Source organism: Candoia aspera, chromosome 14 (assembly GCF_035149785.1).
Source record: "Candoia aspera isolate rCanAsp1 chromosome 14, rCanAsp1.hap2, whole genome shotgun sequence".
NCBI classification, from domain to species: domain Eukaryota; kingdom Metazoa; phylum Chordata; class Lepidosauria; order Squamata; family Boidae; genus Candoia; species Candoia aspera.
This window is the reverse complement of record NC_086166.1, coordinates 2,074,632-2,095,138: the sequence shown is the minus strand read 5'-3', so window position 1 is coordinate 2,095,138 and position 20,507 is coordinate 2,074,632. Positions and strand designations below refer to the sequence as shown.

The 20,507-nt window shown below is 44.1% G+C and overlaps 1 protein-coding gene across 1 annotated transcript; it reads left to right on the top strand.

Moving 5' to 3' along the window:
* Nucleotides 1–8,772: 8,772 nt before the first annotated feature.
* LOC134505483 (cytochrome P450 2W1-like) lies at nucleotides 8,773–20,391 on the top strand. The gene is made up of 9 exons (XM_063315198.1): nucleotides 8,773–9,184; nucleotides 11,924–12,086; nucleotides 12,793–12,942; nucleotides 13,035–13,192; nucleotides 16,002–16,178; nucleotides 16,757–16,898; nucleotides 17,543–17,727; nucleotides 17,963–18,104; nucleotides 19,310–20,391. The coding sequence occupies exons 1-9, from the start codon at nucleotides 8,990–8,992 to the stop codon at nucleotides 19,495–19,497; spliced, it is 1,500 nt and encodes a 499-aa protein (XP_063171268.1). The 5' UTR covers nucleotides 8,773–8,989; the 3' UTR covers nucleotides 19,498–20,391.
* Nucleotides 20,392–20,507: the final 116 nt, after the last annotated feature.

Below are 20,507 nucleotides of genomic sequence, written 5' to 3'. Positions count from 1 at the left end.
CTTATCAACACCCGTGGGTGCTGCCTGGTTAAGAGAAGAAGCTTTTTCTGCCATTTTGTTATCCTGATGGGGTGATTTTCCAGTTGGGTAAATCTTGCATTTTGTGGTTTTTTTGCCCGTTGGACTTCTTCGATTTTGAGAGGATAGGCTTCTGCAGACACTGTTGTGGAAAAAATAACCTCTGAGATTTGTAAGTACTCAAATGTTGGAGCTGTTGATTATGCTGTTGTCCAGCTCCAATTACCAGATTCTTGATGCCTTTTGCTCTTATTAAAGTTAGGGGATTTGTCTGGGGTTGTGACAAGCCAGCATTCACTCGCTAGAATCTTGGAAAAAATATGGAAGTCGTTAGTGATTCCAAAAGCCATTCAAGACAACTTCATCTGGGCAGCCAAATATGTAAGCAATCCAATATGTGTTATAATAACACAATTCTAATGGAATTTAGTACATGAGCAGGAGCCAAGATAGGACTGGGCAAAACAAAACATTTTACACATTTGGAACATTCTGACAATCTGCTCATTGTAGTTTATGGTTACCTACTTTGGGTCATCCTAGTTGTTGATTGCCTTGTTTAATATTTCTTAGGGTTTTTTTTTCTTGTCTAGCAGCCATGTTGGTCCTCTCAAGAAGGCTTGGTTGGTTGGGAGTGGGGTGGCATATAAATTAATAGATGACGATGATGACGACTGTGAACTCTAAACAAGTCATAGCTACTTGCAAACCATGTAGGGGTAGATTGGGAATCCAGCATATATGACTAACTGGGTCCACAAAGAACATAAACCACGATGTATTGTTTGCATGTGTTCCGCTGGGTAATCTAATGCTCCCCCCTCGCATTTCTGCCACCTTCTGATATCTCGTCGCCTTTGAAAGGATTGCTTGTTTAAAGCGAAAGTCAAGATATATTGAAACAGCAGACTTTCTCTCTGTCCCACACAGTCCCATCCTTTATTGGAGAGAAAGTAGAGAGCTGTGTGACAACCATATCCTTCGAGCGGTTGTGGAACTCCTGCGAAGTTTGAAGCAACACTTTTACAACATGCAGAACGCTGCTTAGGACCGGTTCAGAAGCAGAGTTTCAATGGATTAGAACATTGTTCAACTTCAACAGAACTTTTGCCATCAATGCAGGCCAACCTATTATTCTGCTTCCTCAGACTTGATGACCCCACCATTTCCTTAATTACGGCATTTAGAAATGACTCACCATATCGCAACAAAGAAAGCCAAACTTTCAGTTACCTGTTCTCTTGGTTGCCAACGGACGTTTTGCTCTTCTTTGCTTCCAACTTGAATGTTGGAGGGGTTCCACTAAATTGTGTGGTTTCTGAAACCAGCTGATTATGTCCATAATAAAGCTACAATCTAAGACAAAGCAGCAATATCCTACTTGTAATGATCCTCAACCCAAGTTAACTTGTTCTGTGTATGATTGACTAGAGACTGTTGAAGATGGATGTTGGGCTAGAACTTTCATAGAGAGCAGAAAACATCTTGGAGGTTACTCAGTGCTGGAGATCTCCTTTAATGGTGGTGGTGCTTGACAAAACTTGAAGAACAGCGGCTTTTTGTTTCACGTGGATCTCATCGCCTCACATCATAAAACCACAGAGCACTCTGATACCTCATCTCCATCTTCATTTGCAATCAGCATTTTTTGAAAGCCTGCATCATCTTTACTTGAGAAAAACATTGTGTCAGTGTTATCTGTCCTTCAGGAAGATCTGCCTTGTTGCCATTTGCTTAATCAAAAAGGGAGAGTAAAACTAGTGGGGCCTCTGAGTTGCTCAGTCACACTTCATATTTAATACACTCAATCAGAATCATTTTAAACCAACAAGCAAAAATATAAAAAAGTAAAACCTTTGCAGCCGTGTAGATCTCCCATGGCTTGCTAAGCTACTTTATATGATGTAGATCATTTGAATGCCAGTTCTGAATGCTTTGAGTAGATTTCTAAAAACCGTAATTGTTTAGACTTGTTTTCAGAGATACTGTTGGAAGCTGGGGCTGTTTTGTTTTCTTTAGACGTCAAGAGTTTGATTAATTCTTGCATTGCAGTAACACGCGTAAGCCCATCCTGTTGGATTATGGAGGAACCATAAATCATGCTCGTCTTTATCTCGTCCAGTTGGTGACCCATCTCAGTAAGGCCATGCTAGGTCTGGAGGGGGCCTGTGGCCAGTTGTACCCAAATCCAGACACAGAATGGGTGTTCTCCAGCAGCTGAAAAACAGCAAACCAAGAGTCCTTTTCACCTGTTGAATTAATCGCAGCAGGAGGCTGGTCATAAGGGCCAATGTTGCGAAGGATGGATCTCTTCATGCCTAGAAAACTCCTGAGTGAAACCTGAACACTTTCTGTTCTGGAAAAGCCAAGCAATGCCCAGAGTTTTTGGTCGGCTAAGTACTCAGCTGCAGGATTGCCCTTGGTGCTGCCAAGGCCCTTCAGCACCCATTGCTGGTGAGGCTGAGCAGTCTTGCAGTTGTCCATTGGGACTGTGGATCGTTGCCTTCAGCAGGTTCCCTCCTATTTCTGCCTGCAGGATGCAACTCAATAGAAACCCACTCCCCACGAGGACATTCTAAGCCAGAACCTTCGTCAGAAGGAGACTGTCACAAAGCTGAGCTGTTTTTCAGTCTACCCTGGTTGGGGTCCTAACCTTTTGATGTTTTTCCTAGTTAAAAATGGTCCTATCTTTCCTGAACCATCTGAAGAGAAATACGTGGGACGCAGCCAAGGTTCCATGTATGGGCATCATCCATGTGCCAGAAGGTTGGCGTTATGGGGAGGAATGCTCTCCCCTACCATGCCATGCTGCCAGCAAGATTCTTAGCTATCACAACTTCTAAAAATAGAGAGAAGCTGGTTCCTGCAAAGGCAGAGATTCTTATCTTGTTTAAGTTAAGATGGCATCTCGTCTAGTGCAGACATCCTTTATGCTTAGCTTTGATTCCACTCTGCTGTTGAAGTTATGAGACCTTAATTCTCTCCTGTTGCATTAGCCACAGTTAGGGATTTGCAAGCTTTATGCCGACACAATGCTACTGTCCCAGGAGCCTTAAAAAACAGCTTCCTTGTTGATTTGAGTATCTAGGAATGGGGGGGAGGGGTACATACAAAAGGAGGAAAAAACTGTAAGGGTTTATCAGAAGGTCCCATCGCTTTCAGCGTGCCTTTTGTTTTAATACAATGGGGACATTTTTGGCGAGCGGATGACTGCGCAGAAAGTACCGCCTGTCTCTCTTCCTGCCATCCTTTCTGTAGCAGAATTTCCTGAACAAATTAAAGCTAAGCCTAATTACTATGTGGAATAACTTTATCTGTGTGAATTAACAAGTGTTTCTTAAAAAAAAAAAAAAAAACAAGGTTGTGGAACATTCTTGGCCATCAGAGGCAAAATAGGCTTTGACCTCAGTATAGCTTGAAGAGTTGTTTAAATTTCAAACCTTTGTGGCATTTAAAGAGTAACGGAGCTGAAAAGTGACCATTTTAAACAAATTTGTATTCTGCGTTACAGTGCCGTGGCTCATTTAAAAAAAGAAGAAGAATGGCAGTGCAGCTTCTTATATATAATGAAAAAGATGGTGATTTTAACTTATTGTTATCTTTTTACTTCTGTTTTAGAGTGATCGTTGTGTTTTGTAAGTCTGTTTGGATCTTGTTTCAGCCAATTTTCAAGGAAAGTGACCACAGCTACAGCAAAAGCCAGCTGCTCAGGCAGGGAGCACCGTTATTTGACCAAAGCTCCATAAGGAAATAAGGATTTCTTTTAGATTTCCCAGGGAGACTTCGCCTGTATAGGCTAGAAGGTCTGGAAGCTGGTGTGCAAAACATCTGGAGGAGTACCAATTGAGGAAAAGGGGTGGTTAAGCCACAGTGCAGACTCTGAATGCATCTGAAGGGAGAGATGGTGCTCCAAAGATGGCCTGAGAGGACACTGTGAATATTAGGCGTGGGGAGTGTCCTCCATTGGCCTTTGGACAATAGGGGCTTGTGGTGGTGATTAAATTTCACACCCTCTGATACTCTGGGATAAAGGGCGACCCTTTATGCATGACAGTATTCTAACACTGGCAACAGGAATGTCTTAGAGGGGGTAGGGTGGGGGGCCATAATGCCTTCTTCCTCCCTTTCTTTTCCTAGAATATTCCCAGTGAGCTGACGCTCAGATCCAAAATTTAGAATTAATCAAGAATTTGGCTGACGTGCTACAAGAGCTCAGGATAGATCCTCACTAAGGCTGACCAGAAGAACATTTTGTAATTTCTGAATTGGCTGAACTTCATCCAGGCACGCTGGATTTTCTCCAGAGATTCCTACGTTTCAAGTGCTGATTTAAAACAATGGATTTCCAAGCCAGCACTGTAAACTGAAGCAGTCCAGGATACATCCTTTCCCTTCAGCTGCCCTCATTTTGAGTTGAGGAATTTCTCAATCGAGCCCTCAAATACTGTGCTTTCTTCTTGTTTCCAGTGCATTCTATTGGCAGGATTACTAACAGCTAGCATATTCTTTTACATGGACAGTTTTAATTCTGTCACTTGCAGAGACTGATTTCCCTGATTGATCTGCCCTGAAACTTCTCTAAATTATGAATCTTGGAAGAAAAACTTGACCAATAACTCAAAGATCACCGTCATTTGCAAGATGTATCATCAAGCAGTCTCAACTTGGATCCTTCCTGGTAGCTGTCCGGGGTATGTCTCCTGCAGACATGGAGATTCCACTGATGCAGTAGTAACGTTTGGCTGATTGTCGTCTTAGTCCCGAACAGATCAGAGCAAAGGTTTTTCTGACCAAAGAGTCAGCTGCTTCCCAGAGGATGCTTGGAAGCCCTCAAAGTAATCTTTCTAAACTATTGATGGCAAGGAACCAACTTTCAGTCAGCATCCTTCTTCTGAACTTGGATCTCCCTTACATGAGTCTCTGCCAATAGCCACAGAAAGCACCTTCCTCAACCTGCAGCCTCCTCAGTGTGTTGGTATCAGGACTGAGAGGGTATCAGGCCAAGGAAGATGGGCTAGGTTTTCCTGTCCTATAGAGTAATAAAATCACTCTATAACGGAGGTGAAGGTTTTCCGGAGTATATAAAATTATCAAACAATAGGGTGACAGATCCACTGCTGGAGGCGGGAAGAGAAGAGAAATCTTTCCATGCAGCTGCCTAACTCTGGATGGCTTATTGGCTGTATGTGTTGCAAAGCCACTCAGGCCCCATGTTTTAATCACTTCTTGATAGCCGAAGTCACAATATGGTAGCGACATCTGCTGGCTGAAGGGAAGAGCCAAGGGTCTAGAGAATTATAATCCAGACAGGGTTGGGAATTTCTCTCCTGCGTTCTGCTTGAAGTCTTTTATTGCCTAATAACTGGGAAGCGCCGCTTTTAAAAAAAATGCACGACCTCTTTCTTGTTTCATTAAGGAAAAGGGTAGAAAAGCATTTTATTTCCACCGAGTTTGTGACCTCTGGCTAGTATTACAATAACCATGAACAGAAGCAGAGGGATCCCTGAGAATTTGGGTACTTCTTACAAGCTCATTGAATAAAACCCTTCAGAGATGAAGAATCAAGGAAAAATAAAGGAACTGCCATAACTTCTCTTAGCTCCAATGCGTGACTTGGAAGCCTTTGAACATTGGGCCAAGCCACCGAGCTATGAAGATGAGAGCATCCCACCCACCAGCTCCCTCTTTTAGAATTCTCTCTCTTGCCAAGTCTTCCTGGTTGACTCAGCTGGTGTCTTAAGCAAGCTGAATTCCCAGTCGCCTCATTTTATTACTTTAACACTGAAAAGGGACAGTCCATGAACCGATTCAAGTTGACTTCCAAAGCACCTACAGGGAGCCCTCAACATACGATGGCAATTGGGACCAGAATTTCTGTCACTAAGCAGTGTAGTAAAGCATTGCATTGTGACAGCAATCCCTGCAGTCCTGGTTGCCATCGTTAACCAAATCATTAGGCGACGCAGCTTCCTGCTGGCTTCCCAGAACCAAAGTCAGTGGGGAAGCCAGCAGGAAGTTGCAAGTCCCAGGCCCACAGGCGGGCAAGTGGCTGCTGCCAGGTGAGGGAGGGTGCAGGGGGGTGCACAAGGGGGCGAGGAAGGGCTGGGGAGGGTGCATGAGATGGCTGGAATTCTGAGGATCAGTCGTAACCACCATTCATTCAGTGCCATTGTAACTTGAAGCGGTCGCTGAATGAATAGTTGTAGGTCGAGGACTACCTGTATACAGTATTTTTTCCAGATGCTGGGAACTGAATCTCAGGCTTATGTCGATCACGGTGGAGGACAGAAGAGTAGAATGAAAAAGGCATTCTAAATCCCATCAGAATAAACATTGCTGAGTCGGACTGCATGTGAACACCTCCAAGTAATCACAGGGAGATAAGAACTACAACAGATCCATTTATCTTTGAGCTCAAGGGAACTCTATTCTCTTTGGGTTATGCAAAGAGAGGAAAGAGGATTTGTTTCTGGCCTTGATCGAAAGTAAATCATTCGGCCTGCATTAAGGGAGGTAGAGATTTACCAGAGCTGCACGTTCTGCTCTTCCATTTGAAAAAACACGACAGAGGACTTCGTGGTGAAACATCAACTACACAGATCAGCCATTGCTTGTCATGCAGCTCTTGTCATTGCTGTAGTTATTTTCGGTGCTCTGAGCACTTGGTTTCAATGGTCCTCTCAACGAGTCGGTAAAATAGCCCATTTTTATTCATTCTCGTTTTGCAGAAGAAGAGGAGGAAAGGGGACAGAGAAAGAGGGTTTTTTCTCAAGGCCGTTCTGTATCTTTGCCTTCCCCAACCTAGTGCCCATCCACTCTGGCTGAGAATGCAAGGCTTTCTGTCCTGGCCTATTTGGAAGGCCACCCTGAGTCCCTGTCCCAGACACGATTCAACTGCGCATGTGGTTAACCTCAATACTGTACAATTCCTCAGTGACATTTCTGTTGGAACTGGCCTGACCCCCTTAACATCTGCCAGCAGTTAATTTTTCACAGAGGTTGCTGGCTTTCAGGTGAAAAGTTACATCCCTGCATTTTAATGTTTAACCTGCTCCTCCATTTCTGCAGATTGTTTTGTCCGTAAGTCAGCAAAATTGCTGTTCTTCCAAGTGAATAAAGTTTGGGAGGCAGGCATTCACTTGAGTGAGCTGGGAATGGTTGAAGGCAACTGTGCTGGAACAGCCTCGTGATCACGCATGTTAGTTATAAATTCACTTTTTATTAATAATTCTCCACTGTTGCCCCAGGCAACCTAAACACTGTGGAGAGGATGCTGAGCATGTTTTACCTAAAAGACAGAGGCAAAGTCCACGGCTTTTTCTCCCCTGAGTTCCAAATCCTGAATCAGTGAATGCCTGCAGGACCTGGATGTATTGAGAAGGACCTTAGTGGTGGCTCCTTGCTTTCATGTGTAGAGTCCCAAATTCAATTATTTTGTGTTAACCATTATAAAAGTTGCAGGTAACAATTGGTTACCACAGAACTCTGCTTGCTAGTCTGGGTCTCTCTTTTTTTAAAAAAAATCTCTGCATCTCCCTTTTTTTTTAATCCTGCCGTTCATTCATGGAACTCAAGCTCATATCTGTGGCTTTTCCTGCATCTTCGTCTATTATCCTCACAACAACCCTGCCTAATGGGAAATAGCTTGGGTCTCCCTTGCCGTACTCTGAGGCACTAACTTCTAACTGCTGTTTGGATTCTGAATTTATAAAATGGCTGTTGAGAGATGATGGAGCCAGAAGGCAACAGACAGAGGAAGGTCTTGTTCCTTTGATAGGGGAGCATCATTACTGTATGTGAACCATTAATAAATAATCGAGGACAAACAGCTGGAAATCAACTATGTTTCAGTACGTCATGGGAAGAGGAAACGGTTAAATGGTGGACAAGGGCAGCAAGAAATGACTGTCGAATTGCAGAGTTTGAACACTCAATGAATATGGTTTGTGTCTTGACCTGGAGGCACCGAGAGTCCATTTGCAGAGAGATTACTGTTCCAAGAAAAACATCCCCTATGTGAGAAGCTTCCGTGAGGCTGACTTTATTCATTTATGTGATTTATATGGCTGTCCATCTCACAACGGTAACTCTGGGCTTCAAGATAAGGAGGAGCCCTTGGGTGGGGGACCTCCCATTCCCCTTGAATGTCAGTATTCTGAGACTTTTTGGATCCTCTGTGCAAAGCAAGGGTCCTGCAGGATCAGACCTGCAAGTCATGGATTGAGAAAGTCAAAATCCATGTCCAAGCATAGGTTGGGCAGTAGTTGGGTTTTCTGTATCAAAGACTGCTCCAAAAAGATGGAAGGCAAGAAGGCATGCAGAGGAAGGAGGAATTCTCAGATGAAGGAGATGGAAGCATCTGTTACAAAACCAGCCAAGTCCCTGCTCATTCCACCAAGTATTGCCCTGATGAGTTACAAAAGTCCAGCATCTCAGAAGACTCTGCATTCTTGCCAACCTGCACTGAAAGTTAACACCTACCTCCTAATCCTTTGTCTTGAGGATTTCACCTAACACTCCCTTGTTCTCTTGGCTGAATGTGCTCTTTTTGATAGATGTCCAGTTTCAGATGAAATGAATTCTCTGAATTCTTTTTTAAAAAGTGCAAATGGGAAACAGAATGTGCCTTAAATCATTGCATCTAATGGCTCAAATTCTTCATGGTGCAATCTCATATTGCAAAAATATGACTAAATTTGGGACGGACTCTCCAAGTCTCAAGAACAGCAGATGCCTCATTGAGTAACAGCGTGATTTCCATCTTTAAACTATCTAAGAGACTTTGATTCTTTGAGTTAGATAGCCAAGCTACTGGGGGAGGGCTTGTAAAGAGGACTGGAACACAGATTTTCGCAATTTCACAAATGCTATAAGACTTGCCAAGTAGATTGCTCACCAGATAAAAACTCCTTTTCTAAGCTTGCTCCATCAGAGTTTTTTCCTGTTCCTCATCTCCAGACCCTTGCTCCACATGGCTCCTTGGTTATCATTCCTCCTCAGCCCAACCACAATTTTCTCCTTGATTCTACTGCTATTATCAGCCAGCCTGTTTTGGAGCAGCCTTAGGTGGTCATCTCAACGTATGCCTCCAGGACCCTCCCCACTCCCTATCATCGGCAATTTGCATCTGATAAATATTCAAAGGCAAGACATCTCATTTATGAAGGTAAGGGGCAAAGGGGCGGTTGTAAAACCTTCTGTGGTCAGCAGTGATGACTTGGAATGTAATCTAAGACTTTGCAATGATAGAGTTGAGAAGCAAAGCTATAGAGATGTAACGCTATAGATGGAGAGGTTGAACTTTGGTTGAAATCATATTTAATTTCTGCTCCTATTTCTTTATAAATTTATTCACCACCCATCTCCCCCTCACAGGGGGACTCTGGGCAGCTTACAATAAAACAAGGTTAAAATTTAAAACCATTCCAAATACAATAATACAATAAAATAGAAATATAATAAAATAATCCATATTGGCCTGGGAATAAATGTTAGGGATGAATATTCTCCATTTCTTCCGATGTCTCTTTAGAGCACATGATGTCCAGGAGGGCAGAACTCTAGTAGATTTTTAGGGTTGCGTTGGAAAGAGCGTTTTGGCAGATGGGGATTGTCCTAGAGGGTTTATGGAGTCACATTTACCAAAATATCTTTGCTTGGGGTGAACAGAAATAGTTTCATGGATTAGGGTTCCTATCTAAGCAGAACAAATACAGCACTGATAATAATAAAAGGTTCCCAGAAGTGAAGGCACATTGTGGCGAAATCAGCAAGTTTTATCATACCTTAAACATGAACAGCTTTTCTGCAGTGGAGTTCCCTTTTATCAGATGAATGAAACATTATTCTTAATGGCAAGTGTCTTTTGTTTATTTCATGAGCTTTTTTTCAAAATAACAAAAATGCCAAAAACAACAACCCAACAATTACAAAACAACATCAACAACCAGCAACAAACTATTAACAAAAGTTAATTAATTAATTAATTAATGGCAAATAGGAACAAAGCAAAAGAGAAACAATTTTTAGATATTACGAAGAGTCTAAGCATATCACTTGTATATCAAGTACTAACACATGAAAAATTTAAATTAAAAACCCATGAATGGCTTAAGAAGTGAAGCTAGATAGAAACTGATTAAAAATACTGATAATTAAGGTTCCCCAAAGTGGTCGGTAATCCCCAAGGGGTGGTGGTGATGGTGGTGGTGGTTATTCATGGTACTACCACAGTAGTTAAAGTAATATTTATTAAATGTATTCAATTATTTTCATATAATGAACATTTAGGGGTCCATGAACAATCTGAAACTTCACGAACCTGACCACATTTTCCCAAATATCGCATGGACTGTATAATATCAGTTCAGTTCAAGTTTATTACAGCCCTAAGGCCAGATACAATCAAAATGCCTAGTAATAGCAGCATCACATTCATATACACACACAAAACAAAAACAATATGGTAAGATCTAAAAATAATTTAAGAATAAAAATACTGAAATAAATCATAAAATACTATTTTAAGAAATTCTAAACCTAAGTAATGGTGCAGCGTATCGTGCAGATGGTAGCACAAAACATGGGCAACTTGGGAGGATATTTTTGAGCCTTTGTCGGAAAGAAGCAGCATTAAATAGAAACCACACTCACTACCTGGAAATTTCTTCACGACGAGATATATAAGGGCCTGTCTAGAGTCCTTATATTAGGAAACAGTATAACAACATATGGCTGGACACATGGACTGTATAATATCCATTCTTCCCCCTTTAGATTTTGCACCTCTTTGCTTTGCTCAGAGAAACGCAAGAGTGGAAACAGGGACTGCTGCTGTGTTATTCTGCACCATATGTCAGAAAACTCTGGCGTGGTCACAGTCTGAGCATTTTTGCACGTCAGCTGGAAAGAAAGCTATTTTTCAAAGCTGCTGCATTTGGGTTCTCTTGCTAATCCAGTGCTAAGACTCACAGCAGGCAGGTACCACATATACCCACTTTAAAGTTCACTTCGCATTTTGGTGGGTTTTAATGTTGTGGGTTGGAGCTCCTAGCCTTGATGACTCCCTCTGGAAACCCAACTCTGATGCGGTTTCACAGGTTGTATTCTTGCTCTCCCAGAAGGCTAACCATCTTCTTTAGGAATCCGCCGGTTGTAGAAGTGGTGTGTCTAAGGCAGTGTGTTATGTCACCTGCGTTAGGAGGGCTGTGTACCAAATAAACACTCAGAACAAGGCTGATTGTGCTTAAATGCACCTGTAGATAGAGCACATGCAGAGAATTGCAGGTTCAAGCTCTCACTTAAAGTAGCAGCGAGCAAATGATGGAAAGATGTTTCTCCGCCTGAGACTTGGAGAGGCCAAAGTGTGATGTGATATCACAGAGCTTTCTGTCAGAGGGCCTTGGGTCCATCTAATTTTCCACAACAGCTTCCAGGAGGTTCATAAGAAGACACGATGACCAGAGTCCTTGGCTGTTCTTTCTCCTCAGTGCAGTTAGCTCAGAGGTACCTTTACCATGCCAGAGACTCTGTCCTTATGTTCTTCCACCCAGAGGGGCCCAGGAGGTGGGTGCTTCAGAGAGGGCCTTTTCGGACCCTGGTGGTGGGTTCCTCTCCCAAGAAACACAATTGGCTTCTTACTTGCCTTGGTTTAGACTGTAAGGACTGTTTTCATTCACGGTAGGTCTTGTAGGAGAGGAGCCAAAAATCTGAAGGTGTTTGGTAGTGCCTTTTCCAACTAACAAACTTTATCAATCTTTGGAAAGCTTATGCCTTCTAATAACATTTGTTCATCAGAAGGGCTATCAGGGTCCTCCTGGTTTTCATTTCACAAGCTTCAGATGCTCAGCAACAGTATGTGATTGGTTCTGAACCTCATCTTCTTCTCTTCCGCTTCCTCCTCCAGCTTTCCAAAAAATACGGCCCGGTCTTCACATTCCATTTTGGTTTACAGAAAGTTGTGGTGCTGGTTGGCTACAAGGCTGTGAAAGAGGCACTCCTGAGCAAGGGAAATGAGTTTATTGACAGGCCCCCGATCCCCATATTCTCACGGATCCAGCATGGGAACGGTAACCGCGCTTGGGAATAAGATCTTAAGATTCCATCCTTCCAAAGATGCAACTGAAGGAGAGTAGGGGAGGTGCAGAATTTGGGTGCTCTTCCTTTCACATGTTCTTTTATCATGCTTTATTTAAAAAAAATCCCTGGAAAGCAGAGAGAAGTGCTTGAGAGATCATGCTTGAGGAGCACTCCAACTGCAGTGCAACTAAACACCATTGCTGTTGACTTTGTACTGGTCTTTGGCCATAATAAAGATTTTATTTGATTTGCCATTGGCCTGTCTTCTGTTCTCACCAGTCTTGAAGATAAACACATACACACACAGAGAGATACTTACATATTTGCTCTTACCATCAAGGCAAGGGAGATAGGAGAACCTAGTCAGCCAAAAAGCCTCTTGAACAGGAGGAGTTGGGCTGGAGAGCACCCTACATTAGCAAACAGCCTTTGAGTTGACATTCCCCTTTGTGGTGCATCAACAGAGGATGCATCCATTCTTGGTGCCTTTTGTTGTCGAAAGGTTCCTGCTGACAGATAGGTTTGAGTTTCTGGCCAGCTTCGTTCGTGTTTTCTCTCTGCTCCGGGGAGTGAGTATGAAAAGAAGTGAGGGTGATCAGTTAGGAGACCTTTGAAGGACTTTTCTTCTATGCGGGATGATCCTCCTCTGATCCTGGGTCCAAACTGTGTTATGTATGAAGGGAATTTATTCCTCAGGTATGTTCTTCTCTGTTGGGGAACTGTGGAAGGACACCCGGCGATTCACCTTGTCTAGCATTCGGAATCTTGGGATGGGCTCCTCCCTGATCGAAGGAAAGATGCTTGAAGAGCTAAATTTCCTGGTTGAGAAGGTCAACTCCTTTAAAGGTGAGGCACTTCCTTTGCTCCTCATCCTGGGTTCTATGTCCCTCGTATGCTCCTCTAATCATCTTCTGTTCCTCCTCCTCCTCTTTTTCAAGGTGAGCCTTTTTCACTAAAGACCTTTTCTGCAGCTCCAACAAATATCACCTTCATCATACTGTTTGGAGACAGGTTTGACTATGCTGACCCAACTTTCATTACTCTCTTAAGACTCATTGATGAAGTGATGACTCTTCTGGGATCTCCATATTTACATGTGAGATGGCCTTTCCTTTGTTTTTCATAGCAAAAAGCATCTGGAGTTGGTTTTCAGTTGCTGCTGGTTTTAGAAACAATACAGAGCCACGTTGTGACATCCCCTCTGCTCTTGTCCTGGAAACATCATTTTGCAGCAGTAAATCTATAACAATCACAAGTGAGAAGTACAGGTAGTCCTCTCTTAACAACCATTTGTTTAGTGACAGTTCGGACTTACGACAGTGCTGGAAAAACCGACTTGTGACCAGTCCTCACACTTACAACCATTGCAGCATCCTGTGGTTGTGTGATTGCAAGCAAAATCAACGGGGAACTGTGTGATGTACTTAACAACCACATGGTTTGCTTAATGACTGCAATGATTCGCTTAACGACCGCTGCAAAAAAAGATCATAAAATTGAGTCAGATTTGCTTAATGACCACTTAGCTTAGCAACTGAAATTCCAGTCCCAATTGTGGTCGTTAAGTGAGGACTACCTGTATATACATGGTAAAAAGGCAGCAGGGAGGAAGATGGTATGAGGATCAGAAAGGGTCAGACAATTTCATGAGAAACACAGGTTAGGACAGCAAAATGGCACCTCAGTGTTCATAAGCAGTTTACCTTTCAATGCCAGATGATGAGGACCATCTAAAAGGGCATCAAGGTCATATCCAAATGGAAAACAACTTGATGCGTCTGGAAATAGCACAAGGGATTGAATGGTCTGATCTGTTGAAAGAAGACTTCCATTTTCATATCATGTATCAGGTTCAGAACCACCACAATTCTGTTTGGCAAGGAATCAAGGAACATCCGTTGCCTGAGACCGACATTTTTCCCCAAATGGAAAAATTGGAACCATCTTTCCATGGAAGATTTTTCCATTTTTTCAAGTGTTTTTGCCTGGAGCCTTTTCCTCTCCATGCATGCCAGTCCTTTGGCAGAATTTGGTTTGCTCTGGAAGTCTGCACATTCCTCCCACGCAGATCCAACAGCACAGCCTGGACTGATGTTTTTAAATTAAACCCAAATGTGGCAGAAAGGAACCTTTTTCAATCTGGATGAAACTTGGGTTCTTTCCTTTGTGCCACGAGGCTCCAGTCTGGAAAATCTGGAGCCAGACTGGAAAGTCACTTTTATAATGAGATGGGTGGTGTATAAATTTGATGATGATGATGCTGATAAAAAAAATCTGCTTCCAGGCCTGAGATCCAAAGAGGTTGCTTGCTGCTCTTAAATTTTGATAGCAGCCTTTTTCTCCAAGTTTGCCCCCAAGCTGTACCAAGATGGCAGGGATCATCAGGAGGGAAGAGAGTCAGAAGGACCTTTCTCAACCTTTTGACCCTGGAGGAACCCTTGAAATATCTTTCAGGTCTCGGGGAAGGAACCCCTGCACATTCAGGCTCAAAGATAGACCAGAAGTTGCAAAATTATTATATTTGTTTCATGGGTAGGCCTGTAGATATGCATTCACAGTGCTCTCAAACTAAAAGTAAAGAATGAGACTTACCTCTTCCATGTGAAGTTGCCCGGATTTGAAATAATTTTTTAAATAAATCGATCTCCCTGGGAACCCCTCGTGACCTCTCGCAGAACCCGAGGGTGCCACAGCGCCCTGGTGGAGAAACCCTGACCTGGAGTATTGGGGTGCCTTATATTGATCTATAAAGTGGTCACATCTGGAATACTTTGCACTCTTCTGGTTCCTGCATCAGAAACAGATGAGTGTGGATGGACTAACATGCAGGAAAGAGTAACCAGAATGAGTGGCTTGGAACAACTCTTTGTGAGGAAAGTAGAAATGTTCAGGCCTTTTGGAAACAGAGGAAACAGGGCCCCACATTTAAGGCCTCTGGATGTGTTGGCTTTGGGTCCCATAACTCCAATCCAGCGAGGCAGAAAGAGGTTTGCAGGAGTCACAGCACGCCAGAAAGTCATTTGGCAGGGAGGTTGCCAAATGCAATTCTCCACTTGGAATGATGCGTTCCGTTTATGACTTCTTCCTTTTATCGATGGAATCCACATCTGCTTTGCAGAAGAGAAGGACAAGGCATTCTAAGCTTTTCCATTTGCTCCTGGTTTCATTTTAGGGGGGTTAAGCCCCACTACCAAGTTCTGGAATTTCCAGAATCATTTTTTTTAAATGCTAAAGAGGCTGTTGCCCTGGGATACTTGGCTTCAACTAATTTGTATCCTATCAAATTTCAAAAAGGGCCACCGATAAGTTGTTGAGGGGTGTGTGTTTTTTTCCCCAAATTGCTCCCATTTCAAAAGGAGTTTCATCTGCTGCATCAGCTTTTTGTTGTTTTCCCTTAATCCAGTGTGTTTCAAATTTGCATTTATGGGTGGTGCCTAGAAAAGGCCAATCAATGGCCTTTTCAATTCACTTGTCTGGAGATTTATGTACTTATTTTTTAAAGAGAAGGAGAATAGCTGCTCTTGAAGAACTTGAGCCATACCTTCAAAATGGTGAATTCCAGTTTTAGCATTCGGATAGCTTTTGGAATGATTTCCGTAGTTAAACCTCTGAAGCACCCATTTTCTCTTGTGCAAACCTCAGGTGAAGAGCCCAAAAAGGTTGACTGAAGAGATTCCTTTTAGGCACAAGTTAAATTAACAGGCTTCTAGAGGTGATGGATTTGTCCCTGGGGGAACTGGAGGTGTTTATGACCAACAGGAAGCTCTGGCGTGGGCTGGTCCATGAAGTCACGAAGAGTCGGAAGCAACTAAACGAATAAACAACAACAAATTAACAGGCGCTACGGTGACATAATCATGACAACCTCATTCTTGTCTATAAACTTTACCTTGATTTGTTTGCAGCTGTTTAATGTCTATCCGTTCCTTGGGTGCCTTCTCAAAACCCCTAAAATGCTCTTGAAAAAAATTGAAGAAACGTGTGCCATCCTACAGAGGTACATCCAAACCAGCAAGGAGACACTAAGTGGGAATCAGCTACAAAGCTATATTGACTCCATGCTGTTCAGACAACAACTAGAGGTACCATTTTCTTCCACCCTTTTCTTCCATGCTTTCCAACTTGGGTGTTGTTGGTCTACTCCATTAAGCTACAACAGAAAACATCCTAAAATAATCTTTCCCCATCTGTGTCTCTGAGATGGGTTGGATTACAATTCCTGTCACACACACACCCCATCTATTTTCCCAGTCCACCAATGGCTTTCACAGCCTCTTAGAGGACAACTGTGAGGAGCCACAGTGGACGTCCTCAAGAAGGTTGTTGCAGGTCCATTAATCAAGGACGTTCTCTCCTCAGAAGCTCTCTCAATCTGTCCTAGGAGCATTCCATTGCATGGTTGAACCTGTTGCTTCCCCACCCACCCCCAAAATCAGTAATTTCCATCCTTGATTCAGAAATTTCTACTGTCAGGTTTTGTTGTATCATTTTATTGTTTCCCATTCCTTGGGGCAGTCTTCCAGACATGTGGAACAACACCCCCAAAAGCTTTGAGAGTCAGGTTTTCAAAACTCTGTTTGAGCAGAGTTTCTTTTTTTAAAGGAAAATTTTCCCCAACTCCTGTGTAAATCAACCACAAACATTGCCTCTTGTGTTTAAGGACGAGAATGGTGAGAAGAACATATTTCACAGCTCCAATATCATGGCCTCAGTTCTTGACCTCGTCATGGCTGGGACGGAGACCACTGCCACCACTCTGCAGTGGGCCATTCTGCTGATGATGAAGTACCCTGAGATCCAGAGTAAGCTAGAATTCTCTTTTGCTAAGCCACCTGATTTGGGGCTGAATCGGGGGGCGGGGGGATCCCCATTAGTCAAGGATAGCCTAGGAGAGGTTGTTGAGCCAGGTTTATCCCTCCCACCGTTTTCTTCCTTCAAACATTGGGGCTTCCTCTCCCATCCCATCTGTTAATGGCATCCAGGAGAACATTACAAATCCAAGTGGCCAGAAACAGCTCCAAGCTAGCCAAGACCCACAGAGTCACTGGCATAGGGAAGGAGAAGCATAGGTACCAGTCAAGTTCCTCAAAAGTTTAGACCAGTGTTTCTCAACCTTGGCAACTTGAAGATGTGTGGACCAGCTTCCAGAATTCTGGGAGTTGAAGTCCACACATCTTCTAGTTGCCAAGGCTGAGAAACACTGGTTTAGATGGTGGTTAATAGGGGTTTCTGATGGCTTGGCAGTGGCCCTTGGAGGCCAGCAAGTAGAATGCTTTGGAATAGGACCCAACTTGCTAAGATGTGGAAGAGCAGAGTTGTCCTCAGGCATCAACTTGGCTTCCTGCAGTTGAACAAACAGCCAAAGAACATGACTGCCTCGCCAGGGCTGATGAGGGAAAGGGGTTTTGGCTTTCTGGTCCTCACTCTCAGACCGCTCTTCCTGCAGGGAAGGTGCAAGATGAAATCCGGAGAGTCCTTGGATCAGACCGTCTACCGGTCTATGAAGACAGGAAGCGGATGCCCTTCGCGAACGCCGTGATTCATGAGGTGCAGAGGGTTGCTTCTGTCGTGCCGCATTTGCCCCGCTGCACCTCCGTGGACATACACTTTCGGGGCTACTTCATTCCAAAGGTACGTGCCAGGCTGTGCTCAGAGTCCCAAGCTGCAGGGGAGAAGTCTGGTCAGATGAAGCTTTGCTGAGAATGGAGCTGAGCATGAATCTGCACGTTTATGTGGAGTTTGACCAGCCGGGTTCGGTAACCCTGCCATGATGCCTACCTTGAACCTTTCCCTTCTTCTCTGGAAATGTGGGAGATGGAATTCATCCATCCCCGAATTCATTTCTCCCAATCTGCTTGTGCTCCAGGGAACAGCTGTGATTCCTTCTCTCACGTCCTCCCTTTATGACGAAACCCAGTGGGAGACTCCCAGCCAGTTTAACCCCAGCCATTTTCTGGATGCTGAGGGGAACTTTGTGAAGAAAGAAGCCTTCGTGGCTTTCTCAATAGGTGGGTGAAGAAGACCATTTCTGTCATCAGTACTCATGACAATTTCTGTCCTGTGGGTTAGGAGGGACTGAAGGCCCAGGAATGTCAGTAGGGAGCCAGTATGGCCTAGTGGTGAAGGTGCCGGGCTAGAAACCGGGAGACGGGGAGTTCTAGTCCCGCCTTAGGCACGAAAGCCGGCTGGGTGCCCTTGGGCCAGTCGCTCTCTCTCAGCCCAACTCACCTCACAGGGTTGTTGTAGGGAAAATAGGAGGAGGAAGGAACATTAGGCATGTTTGCCGCCTTGAGTTATTTATAAAAATAATAAAGGCGGGATAGAAAATAAATTAAATTAAATTAAATGTCAAGGGAAACAGGCCAAGAACCACACTGAGTTGATGTCTTCAATTCTAGTTCTTTATTGCTCTTGCCATACAGACAAAATCTTGCCAGATTGAAGGTGCTCTACCTAACCTAAATGTATATAGTCAGCGAGGCGCTAGGACGGAGCTACCCCAAAGCTTTCCCACGAACAGAATCCAGACTGTGAAACCTCTTATCTGCCCGGAATGCGCCCCCTCCTCCCTGGGAATGAGGGGCAACTCCAAAATCCACCCCAAGGAAAGGGGAGACGAGGCTGGCTGGGATCAGTCTACAGCCTGTCTTTTGGCGGAGAAACCAAGAGGAGGTTTCCAGGGGATGAAGAGGCCCATAGTCATCTGGCTAGATAGCTCAAAGAGCACAGATTGCTCTGGTTGGAGCACCAGGGTTTTGGACAGCACCAGGGATGTCTACCTGCTCCTCCAGGGTCTGGAACCAAATTGGCTCTCCAAAGGTTTACCCTTTCTTGGAAGAGTTAAGATGTTTAAAAGGGCTTGGACCTTTGTGTTCCATCGCTACCCTTAATCTCCTGGTATCTTTACTAGCTTTGCCAGCTGGGGACAGTGAGTAAGAAGATGGGGGCTTCTTCCCACCCTCAGTGAGACCCAAACCCCCTCTAGGCTATTAGGGAGCCCCAGCCTGGACTTCTGTCCCCCCAGAACTTTGGGGCATCTCTCGTCTGAGCCGGTGCCGTAGTGCTTCAAGCCCAGGAACGCCGCCGTACGCGCCACAACGTTTCAAGGAGATCCGCCGTGAAGACAGAACTCAGCTGACCGCACTGCAGACTTTCTGCCTTTTGCTTCTCCTCCTCTTTCAAAATGACCATTTCCGTGGGGTGCTTGTTACAGGTCGCAGGAACTGCCTGGGAGAAAGCCTGGCCAGGATGGAACTCTTCCTGTTTGTGGTGGGATTGCTCCAGCGATTCACCTTTCGACCCCCTCCTGGAATGAGCGAAGCGGACTTGGAGCTTATGATCGATCCTGCCTTCACTCGGCGGCCTCAGCCGTATTTGACCCGTGCTGCGCCCACCATCTAGGACGGCCAACTCAGGGGGCAGCCAGTGGTTTCCAGTGATAGAAAGAAGAGCCCCACCGTGCACCAAGATGGCATTCCTACCACAGGGCTTTGCCAGTGGCCCCTTGCCAACTTTCTTACGTTCTTTGCACAACCCTGTGGCTCTTTACAACCCACCCTTCTCACGTGGGCATGGTGGGGCAACGCCTCTGAAGACCCTTTACCCTTCTCCTTCCCACAGAAATAAAATACAAAGCTTGCCAGGACACAAGCTGAACGTCCTTATCTTTAACATCGTAGTTTACGATCCTTTGTTGTTTTTATTTTTAGGGGGAGCAACGTCCACGGTCTGATATCCCCAATAGCACCATCCGTAGCCTAAAATGGCATAGCCCAGATGCTGGTTATTGATCGCTCGGTGAGAGTGAAAGCTTATCAGCTGGGAAAAAAAAAGTCTACATTAGCCCTGTAAATAAGTTTGCGAGTTACCAGGCTGCATCGGCTTCATTTGATTACTGCCTACCTATTTTCACGATATCGTTGCAAGTCTTGGTAGTTCTGTTATTCTTGTCCATCTGTTTTCTTCTCTCACAGGATCTAAAAGTAATTTGGAGTCCTTCAGTGCAAGTGTCCCAAAGCATCTAAGGCAGTGTTTCTTAACCTTGGGAACTTTAAGATGGGTGGACTTCAACTCCCAGAATGCCCCAGCCAGCTGCTGGCTGGGGCATTCTGGGAGTTGAAGTCCACCCATCTTAAAGTTCCCAGGGTTGAGAAAACACTGATCTAAGGAGATTAACAAATATGGTTTTGTATACTTTGGAAAATTCCTGGGCATGCGCATCATCTCTAAATTGTCATTAAATTTAGAGATGATGCTAAATTTAATGCTACTATCATTAAAATGTATTGCAGATTGGCTGAGCTGTTTGTGTCCAGTCGCAGTAACCGTCTGTTTCTTGAAAAACCAGGTTACATATAGCAATTATTTTTTACGAATTTGGGGGTTTGAATCTGTGCAGTTGGTTCTGTGAA